At 38.3% G+C, this 10,964-nt stretch overlaps 1 protein-coding gene across 1 annotated transcript in view; it reads left to right on the top strand.

Annotated features, from left to right (window-relative positions):
• Positions 1-1,570: 1,570 nt before the first annotated feature.
• LOC120776031 (dynein regulatory complex subunit 4) overlaps positions 1,571-10,964 on the top strand; it is a 21,515-nt gene continuing 12,121 nt past the window's right edge. Inside the window, exon 1 of the mRNA XM_040106474.1 lies at positions 1,571-1,853. Within this exon, the coding sequence (XP_039962408.1) occupies positions 1,851-1,853 (3 nt within the window). The 5' untranslated portion in view covers positions 1,571-1,850. The remainder of the gene's footprint in view (positions 1,854-10,964) is intronic.

Raw genomic sequence — 10,964 nt, 5'->3', positions numbered from 1 at the left:
ATTAGTGCGAAATTGTAGTCCGTTACATTAATTGCTTTATTGAAATTTAAAATTGCGCTATATGGGAAGTAGGCGTGGTTGTAGTACGATTTCTCCCACTTTCGCTCTGTTACATAGGAATATGAGAAAAATGCTGGGTAATAAATGTGATAGAAATCGATCGATCGGGTCCCGAGATATGGGATTTCACAAAAAAATGGCGGTGCCACGCCCATCGTTCATTTTTCACAACGTCTCTCATAAAGTTCTTCAGACCTTATTTAATTATTGATATATTGCTCTTTCAACAGTTATGTTATATGAAGAGTGAGGGATTATTTACCGATTTCATCCATTTTCAAACTGTCGGTAGAACTCGCATACCAAGTTTCATTGAGATATCTCAATTTTCACTTAAGTTACAGCTTGCACGGATGGACGGACAGACAAACAATCACCCGGATTTCAACTTTTCTCGTCATTCTGATCATTTATATATGTATGTATAACCCTATATACATATGTATATCTCGCTTAGTTTTAGGCGATACGCACAACCGTTAGGTAAACAAAACTACAATACTCTGTAGCAACAGGTTGCAAGGGTATAAAAACATCAACGTTAATTTTACAATTTCCCTATAATTTTCACTTGATTATGTTTATAAAGGGCGATCCACGAAGATATACTTTTTCAAAGGCCTATTTTTGACAGGTCGCACTTAAGTCGTGTCAAGCTGTCATGTCATTGTTGTTCAGTATTTTTTAGAATTTCCTCATGAAAAGAGTCCGCTTGAACAACTCTTGCAAATCGTTCAACTTTATTATGACAATTCAGGTTCTGTAAAGAATGGGTTTTGCGCGCTTCGCTCAACATATAGTCTACATAATCGGCCTGCTGAACGTTCTAATCGGAACACCATCACCCATCTGGAGACCCAGTATTCACTATTGAATGATAGTCGACGGAATCGATCACGTAAAGCAATATAGCAGTCGTAGTTAAGAGTGTACACGAAAACCGTCGTTATGTATAACCGCCCTTTCAATATAAGACCGAGCGTTGACACATTTTACTCGCCCATAACACATCACGCGCTTCTGAGCCCTCCTTGGCGTTGCGAATACTCAGTTTTACCGTTTATTTCACTGATTAACCAAGCTTCACATATGACATTTTGCTTTTAGAGTTGTCGTCATGAATCCGTTTTCAATTCAGAAGCCAATGCAAAAATTACTTCGTTTTGTAGTGTTCAAGCGGAATTCAGGAAATTTAAAATCGCTGCTTGTCCTTCATATTAAAGTAGTGAAGAAGAACTCCCCACAACAACACATTTTCAAGCACAAAATTCGCCTATAACATATACTGAAAAAGTCACACAATGACAATTTCAATATGAAATAACAGTTAACATTGTCACCCTGTAAACTAAGCTTAGTTACCTGCACTGCCTGGTCGATCAAACATTCAATGCAATCCACAAATAAATAACTGTCACTACGCGTCGAACAACTGTTTTTGTTTACTGAAAAACTAGACAACTTCTTGGTTACCAATTTTGTTTACTCCTTTTCAACTTCCACAAACAATTCAATAAATGTCAGCTAGATTAATTTTTGTATTGAAAAACATTTTTGAAGCCTCGAAAAAATTCATAAAAATATGATAAGTTATTGATAGATAAAAAGCAGAAATAACTGATTTAAGAAAGATATTTGCGAAAAAATTTGACAACTAAATTAGCAATCTAAAATTTAAAACAATTTGTGAAAGACATCAACCGAAGATAGAACGAAAGCACGACCCACAAAGATAAGATAAAGTAAAGGCATTAACAGCAAGAACACGAGTCAGAAGAAGCTTTTACAAAATGGTAAGTAAATATTTGTTTGTAATTTTGTATATGTGTATGTCGCAATCGGACTATTGGTAATCTAATAATGCTTAAAACTGGCCTGTGAAATTCATTAACTATTGAATATTGGATTATTCAAATATCGGTCTATAAAAAGTAAAGTATTCAGCAAACTAAGCAGACTTACTATTTATCACATTACTTTTGGGTCTATAGCAATAATTGCGGGATTAAATTCCGTGCTTCTTTTTGGTACAACGCTTGGAAATCTTTTAAGACTTCAGGTTTACCGAAAAATCATCCTATAGATGAGGCTCATTTCTGGATTTATGGCTTCGGCGACAAAAAAAAAATTGGTATATTGGGGTGAATCAAATTCTCATATGGTTCAGGAAACCCATTTGCATCCCTAAAAATTGTGCGGATTGTGGTATAACGGCATCATCGGCCTTATTTCTTTTGAAATGAGAAAGGAAATGCCGTTATCATCAATGGCCAGCATTATAACTCGAGGATGGTTATGGATATTCACCTTTCCCGATGATTTGATTGGCTGGCCAACTCTCAAATATGGTATTTTGAATTGTCACAAAGATCCATTAATCCCTTTCATCACCAATCACAATCCAATGCAAAAATAGATATGCGAAATCATCTTTCATTCATCACGACACCAAATTGAACTCCTTTGATTATATCCGGCTACATTTAAACATTTTGCAATGGCTGCTAGAGTGACTCCGAAAGCTTCTGTGAGCCTTTCTTTCGTTTTGCATCAATCTTCATACAGTCATTTTTCCAGTTTTTCATCTCCAAATTTTTTAAAAATTGTGTCTGAGTACATTCCAATTTCGTAGAAGCGAATACCTTTATTATCAAGGTTAATGGCACTAAGATTGTCAGGCTACTTAGACCAGATTTTTTACTCTTTATAAGCCTGCTTCAAATCTACAGGCTTTGAGCCACATTCGCAAGATTTCATGGAGAGTTCAGACTGCCCACTAGTACAGCGCAACTATTTTATAATGGTACTTCTTTTTTGCACAAATATGACTTCTTAGTGTCACCCAAGCCTCCTCCTTCCCCAGCAAAGCACTACTTTCCAGCCGGGTGTAAGCGTATGTGGATTACCATACGTTGAGTAAATATTTAAATGCGATTATCTGCAACAACAATGCATCATTAGTGCACATCAACCACAACAACAACAGCAACAATTCACAAAAAGATGGTGCACGCGTGAAACCGGGAGTTCGACAATGAGCAACATGCAACGCGGCAATGCGGCGATATAACGGTCTTCAGTTTATCATCCGGCTGCGTCCTGCCGCGCTGCACAAGGCGCTCCCCAGCAATTGTAGCGATTTCTCAACAGCAGCCGCCTTCGCTGCTAAATGCACAAGCATTTCTGTGTGTGTGTGTGTGTATGTATGAGTTCGTAAATATGAATCCGCGCACAACCACTTAAGCGAAATTGACGCCGAAGCATGGCCGACGTTGCATGCAACGAATGCGTCACAACAACGGCGACAACAACAAAATTTATAACCAAAAATATGAAAATATTTATGAAATCAAGCCAACAAGTGCAAGCACAGCCCAACGCCTTGGTGGCGTTGTTGTCATTATGGATTTGTTGTTATTTTATTTATGAAATTTTCACTGCTTTCGCCGTTATTCTCACCAACTATCGGAAACAGCTCGCCCGCTAGTGGCATACTCACAGCTTTGTGAAAAGGAAAGGATTGTAGGGATAAGGGGCCTGCTGGCGCAAGTCAGTGTGGCGCTCGGACGCGGGTTTTTGAATAATTTGCATTCATAAAATATGCAATAAGCCAACAGCTGTTGTGATATTGTTTTGAAAGCCGCGTCATCATATTATTTAAACACTGGCTGCAAGCGAACGCAAAAAGCGCAGAAAAAACCCAATTTCACGGATACTTATACTTATTTCGTTGAAATTTTGCTTACTTTTCAGCTTTAAATTGAATTTAAAACTACTTACAAATACAACATTGTTATGGAAGTGCAGCGTGACCCAGATCAGTTCAAAGAAAGCCTTCTATACTCTGCATTAAAAACGCAACTTTCTCTATTCTTCTTCGAACAGAATAGCCTTCAAAAATTGTATTGAAAATATTGAAAGTAAAATATTATTCTTCGCGCCAGTCATTCTTCCTTTTTGCTGTTTAGCACCAACTGGAGATTCCAAATGTAACTAGGTTGTTCTCCACCTGGTCTTTCCAACGGATTGTATGTCTCCTCTTCATCTGCTTCCCCAGGTGGGTACTTCGTCGAATACTCTCAGAGCTGGAGTGTTTTTATCCATTCGGATGTCATGAGCTACATATATGCAAAGGACCATAAATCTTCCACAGAACCTTTCTCTCGAAAACTCGTAACGCCGACTCATCAGATAATGTCATTGTTCATGCCTCCGCACCATGTAGAAGAACGGGGAGGAGGAGTGACTTGTAGAGTTTGGTCTTAGTTCGTCGAGAGAGGACTTTAATTCTTAATTGCCGAATCAGTCCGAAGAAGCACCTGTTGCATTCGATTTCGAGGCTGACGTGGTAGTTGGTGTTAATTCTGGTTCCAAGATAGACGAAATTAGCTACCACTTGAAAGTTATTACTGTCAATAGTGATGTGGGAGCCAAATAGCGATTGCGACAACTGTTTATTGATGACATGAGATATTTCGTCTTGCCATCGTTCACTACCAGACCCATTTGCTTCGCTTCCGTATCCAGTCTGGTGAAAGCAGAACTTGCGGCGCGGTTGCTGAGGTCAATGATGTCAATATCATCGGCGTACGTCGCAGCTGTACACACTTACATATAAAAGATTGTGCCTTCTCGATTCAGCTCTGCAGCTCGCACTATTTTTTCCAGCAGTAGATTGAAGAACTCGCACGATTTGGTATCGAACAAGGTCCTTCCCAATCCTGACGGGTATTACTTAACAGCCGTATTAGTATCTATCGTTATATGGCCTGGCGTTCTCCCTATGAGACACAATTCCTCTCTTAGTCATCAAAGCCGGCCATTTCTTGTCGATTGTTTCCTTTAAACGATCCAATCGTTGACAGTACTAGTACACATTAAGAGTTTGGAAACAGCCGTTGGCGCGCAGCTCATAGTAGATGATTCCCTGTCTATACCACCAAATACTTGGCAAAGCCTTGCTAAACATCAACCTTGGCTTGGCCACCGGCTCACCGTGATTTGAGCACGACCATTTCGGATGTTATTGTAAACGACCCACTTTTCAACACCATTACTGATCCGCTTCAGGAATGGATTGTTTTGTTCAAATTCAATAGCGATTCGTAGGTGGAAATATGGTCCAAGTGTTTGTTTGTGTTAAATCACGTGACGTCCATGCATTGAGATTCTTTTTCTATCCAGTCTTATTTAAACGATTTCAAAACAGAACCGATGAAACGAAAATTTCGGCAGCTGTCGGCAGCTGTCAAAAGTCGGAAGCTCTATTGTTGTTGTTGTAACAACATCTCCATTATGATAGTAAGGATTGGATAAGTTATCATCGAGATCATCCAACGGTAGGCCCAGGAAGCGAGCTGTTTCAACGGCAAAATCAATTTATTTTATTCAAAATAGGCTCCTTCTGCTTCTTACAGCTTATTGCACGGTCCAAAAGCATGTCGAACGAGTGTTTTAGCTCTTTGACCGGTATGGCCGCCAGTATGCCGGTGCAAGCCTTTTGAATGGCCTCTATATCTGCATAACGTTTTCCTTTCATGGGCAAATGCATTTTTCCCAAAAGTAAAAAGTCGCCCGTTGCCATATCAGGTGAATACGGGGAGTGGTTAATGGTTAAAATGTGATTTTTGGTCAAATAATCGGTCACCAGCGTCGATCGATGAGATTTTTTGGTCGTCAGTCAATTTGTGCGGAAAAAACCGTGCACACACCTTTCGTAAACCCAAATGTGCGGTCAAAATACAATAAATCGATGTTTTGGAGGTGTTCAATTCCATTTACATGAATTTCAATGATGATTTCTGCTGATTTTTGATGAATCACGCACAGTTTCGATGGAATTTCCGGTGATCACGGATTTTGATTAGCCCACATGTTGATTGTCATTTAAGTATGTCCTCACGACCACTTTGAAAACGTTGAAACCACTCGTGCACTCTGCTACGGGATAGGCAATCATCGCCATAAACTTGTTTCATCAATTGAAACGTTTTGGTAAAAGTTTTACCAATTTTATAACAAAATTTAATGTTGGCTCTTCTGTTGTGTTGTTCGAAACTCATTTTCGCACCGATAACACAAACATACTGACACTTAAAACGCAATAACTTCACTTCCAATCGTGGTGAAATGTCATGAAATTCTCACTGGAAAATCGATAAAGATAGCACTTCTAACGCACCAGTCGACAAATATATGGCGCCACCAGGAGGCGCTAGATTCAAAAAGTCCTGCTTACTTTGGAAAGCACCTTTTATGTTAGATATGTCAGGGTCCAATCTGTATAGGTGAGAGTTTAAACTGCTACAGCATCCAGAACGAAGCTGCGCAAGGCTCACTCTCGATTCTCACGTCAACTCGAGCTCTTCGTTTGCAATTGGTGGTGGTTTGGCTCCAAGTGCGGCATTCACTGAGAGAGAGTCGGTGAAGGCGGTCAGTGCACGTCTGTTGTTTGATGCGTTCGAACTCTGGTCGGTGTATTGTTTTATGTCGTCGGCGTAGTTGAGGAAGGACCTCTTGGTATTCCTAGGAGGTTCCGCTCTAAGCAAGTGACTGCAGGGATGATTTCTGCGAAAGCTCCCCAGCAGAAACTACTTGAAAGAGAGAGTGTCCCAGTTTGCTCCTTAACTGGGAGGATACGGTCCTCACTGTGCAGGTGTTTGATGGGAGACATCAAGAGGCATCCTGTTATAGTCCGGACTGTTCTGACATGTTTGTATCTTTCTCGTCTGTATTTCACTGCATCCAGGAAACCATATTTGTGCGGCGTAGTTAAGGACCGGCTGGCCGATTGCCTTGTATATTACCAACAACGTTTCTCTGTCTTTCTCCCATGAGCTGCCGGATAGTGACTTCATGATTTTCTGTACTTTGGCAATAATCGCGGTCGTGTGAGGAGTGAAGGAGCATAGGCTGTCGAACGTCAAGATCGAATTGGATCGATCAGTCGGAAGCTCTCATTCGAGATATTGATTTTCATTCAACTGGTTGACTTTACGCCGTCGGTCAATGTGAATGATATTTTTTTTTAATTAAATGACGGCAATTGGTCTGTTGTCAAAATAAAGTTAGTGCAAACCTCGCTATATTCCGTTATAATGATTTTTACGTCTTGACAGTCAAGCCTTCGTCTGAAGCTTTGCTTTTTTAACTCTTGTCTGCAATACCAAGCATTCGGCTTTAAGTTAAGCCTAAAGTGGAATCGTTTTCAACTATACATACTTCTATCGAACAAAATATGATTAACTCTTGGAAAATCGTTGCCTTGTCCGTATATGTGATATTTCACGAGCATCATTCTGCCTTATTCGGTGTTCTGAAAGACAAAGAAGGTCAACAGGTCGTTCCTTAAGACGCTTTAATAAATATTAAACAATTCAGCGTTGTCTTTTCCATAGTCTTCTCGTCAACTTTTCTACTTAACAGCTTAAATCTACTTACATACATATTTACCTTTTCGTTTACCGCGTTTTCGTCAATTTCTCTTCACATCGCCAGTCGCTTAATGCTTTGCACAACTCTTCCGTGTATTTACTCGTAAATGCATATGATTTATAAGACGTGCAAATATAAATACAAATGTACACGCATGTTTGTAAGTACGAGTCGGTGTTCTTCTCAGAAATCCTGTCAGTTCAATGCACTTGATAAACGAAAACGCGAATGCGAACGCCAAGCTGCTTTAGCGGTTCGCCTTGCATTTCAATTATTATATTTTTATAATCGATGGCTGGTGAAAGTTTCCATTCCATACTCACTTGCGCCTTTTTACATGTGTGTGTATGTGTGTATACGCCGTTAAATGTCTTGTTGTGTCATTATGGAATTGCCGCTGCAAGGATTGTCATTCGTTGTAGTGCCATCGAGTATGAAATGGATGTATGGATGCATGTACATATGTATGTTAATTATGTTTGTACGCCCGCTTGTTTGCACATATGTACATATGTTTGTGAGAGCAGAAAATATTAAGTTTGTCGTGGCTGATTTCGAAAACAAAAACAACAAATTTGTGAATAAGAACAACCATAATAATTAACTCGATCCCTTGTTGCTTCGCTGTTCGCGCTATTTGCCTCAATAAATTGAAAAACGTACCAGCTTGTAGACGTGTTATGTATAAGTGTATATTAAAATGAAATTTTCTTAACTTTGAAGTCTATATTTTATATTCATACTATTATTAATTTATTATGCAGACATCAATTGAAGAAGTAGCAATTATTTTTTTATGTACATATGTGCCACATGTATGTATATATATTTATCTAAATAAAGGGTGTTAAAAGAAATGGTCAATATTTAATAATTTTATAAAATTTTCTGTTTAAAGAGAATTTTTGGTATATTACCAGAAGGCTTCTTTATAAGAAGACTACTTTGAAGGCAAAATTTTCTAGTTTGGCAGCACTTTTGCCAACTTAGCCGAGCTCATCTCTTCATAAATCGGCCGATACTGCTGCAATTTCACGTTCGATTTTCGTACGAAGTTCATCAATTGTCGCTGGTTTGTTGGACTTCACAGGAAATAATCTAACGGCGTTAAATTGCACGACCCCCACCACCGCAATTGACTGGGCCATTTCGTGAGGTAACACGTTCACCAAACTTGGTTTTCAATAAATCGATTTGGATCTTATCTATATATATATATAATCTATATATATATATAATCTTTTAAAAATTGCTGTGTCGAAAATTAACGATATATGTTTTGAATCCAATAATTGTATGTCATCTTGCATCTCTCTGATTTTGACAAAAATTTTCTTTTATTAATTAATTAATTTTTTTTTTTAAATTTCATCGGATCTTCGGAAGACCCATTTTTCCACATTAAAAACACAAGCCGGAAAAAATAGAGATAATTAAAAAAGAAAACAAGTAAGGAAGGGCAAAGTTGGGGTGTCACCGAACATTTTATACTCTCGCATTATAAAGTGATAATAATTTACATATTTTTTTATTTTGCTGTAAAATTAATCAGATTAGATCAATTTGTGTACTTTGAGTATTGAATTGTATTTTCATTTCCTAATGTATATATTATACAGAGAAGTCATCAGATGGAATTCAAAATATCGTTATATTGGAAGAAGGCGTGGTTGTGAACCGATTTCACCCATATTTTGTATATGTCATCAGAGTGTTAAGAAAATATTATGTACCGAATTTCATTGAAATCGGTAGAGTGGTTCCTGAGATATGGTTTTTGGTCCATAAGTGGGCGGCGCTACGCCCATTTTCAATTCTAAAAAAAAACCTGGGTGCAGCTTCCTTCTGCCATTTCTTCCGTAAAATTTAGTGTTTCTGACGTTTTTTTTTAGTCGGTTAACGCACTTTTAGTGATTTTCAACATAACCTTTGTATGGGAGGTGGGCGTGGTTATTATCCGATTTTTTCCATTTTTGAAATGTATATGGAAATGCCTGAAAGAAACAGCTCTATAGAGTTTGGTTGACATAGCTATAGCAGTTTCCGAGATATGTACAAAAAACTTAGTAGGGGGCGGGACCACGCCCACTTTTCCAAAAAAATTACGTCCAAATATGCCTCTCCCTAATGCGATCCTTTGTGCCCAATTTCACTTTAATATCTTTATTTATGGCTTAGTTATGACACTTTATAGGTTTTCGGTTTCCGCCATTTTGTGGGCGTGGCAGTGGGCCGATTTTGCCCATCTTCGAACTTAACCTTCTTATGGAGCCAAGAAAAACGTGTACCAAGTTTCATCATGATATCTTAATTTTTACTCAAGTTACAGCTTGCACGGACGGACAGACGGACGGACGGACAGACAGACATCCGGATTTCAACTCTACTCGTCACCCTGATCACTTTGGTATATATAACCCTATATCTGACTCTTTTAGTTTTAGGACTTACAAACAACCGTTATGTGAACAAAACTATAATACTCTCCTTAGCAACTTTGTTGCGAGAGTATAATTAGCAGACACTTTATTGTCGATATATGTATATGTATGTGTGTACTTGCATAAGTGTGAATATATAGCACTAGCTGACCCCGCAGCCGTTGTAATGCGTGAAATTATGTGTTTTGAAATGAAAAGAAAGTTAAATTTATCATTTAATTCTTGTTTTTTTTTCAATGTAACGCAGCTTGATAAACAACATTTTTTGGTTTCTGTTCCGGTGTACAGAAAAGATGGTTTTCCAACTCGTGAGCACGCCACGGCCGTGTGAAAAATATACCATTTCCAAATTTATGTCTCACACTATGCGACTATCTTTAGGTGATTGTCATCTCACATGCAATTTTCACTGGAAACGAAATACGTTTGAACTGAAATGGGAAATCGTTTGAACTCAAGGGAATTCGGAGAATCAAGCATTCTGCCCCTTGTATTCGATAGGTGCGTCACAATCAGTCGGGTTCCATTACACAGTTTCGTGGCATGATGATTGCGAAACATAATAACGACCGATCCTACTTTGAGACGCAAATGATGCGGTGGCATACCAAGCCTGTCCAAAGAATTTAGAAATACCACTGGATAATTCACGGCGCCGTCTTCATTGAATCTTCCAGTTTAAGTCAAAACATCGGTATTTTTGGCAGCTAATATTGCGCATGCACTTAAGGAATCGTAGTTACGATAATTTGGCCAATGTCCGAATATATGTATGTGATGAGTTCATCTTTCGTGAATTGGCAAAGGGAAGGAGAATATACATACATATGTGCTTTGCTTTTTTTTTATTTATTTGGTTTTGTCACTTATTATTTTCGGTTTTTATTACCGCACTTTCTCACAGGTTATAACTATTATTAAAACTTTTTTTTTCGAAATCTTAATTTTTTTTTATTTAGCCTTTCTTTATGGCTCGAAGGACCATGTACAACAAACTCAACTTTTAGGCCACTCACACTTTTGTTAAAA

Source organism: Bactrocera tryoni, chromosome 4 (genome assembly GCF_016617805.1).
Source record: "Bactrocera tryoni isolate S06 chromosome 4, CSIRO_BtryS06_freeze2, whole genome shotgun sequence".
NCBI classification, from domain to species: Eukaryota; Metazoa; Arthropoda; class Insecta; order Diptera; family Tephritidae; genus Bactrocera; species Bactrocera tryoni.
The sequence above is the reverse complement of the archived record's forward strand: the minus strand, read 5'-3'. Positions and strand labels throughout refer to the sequence as shown.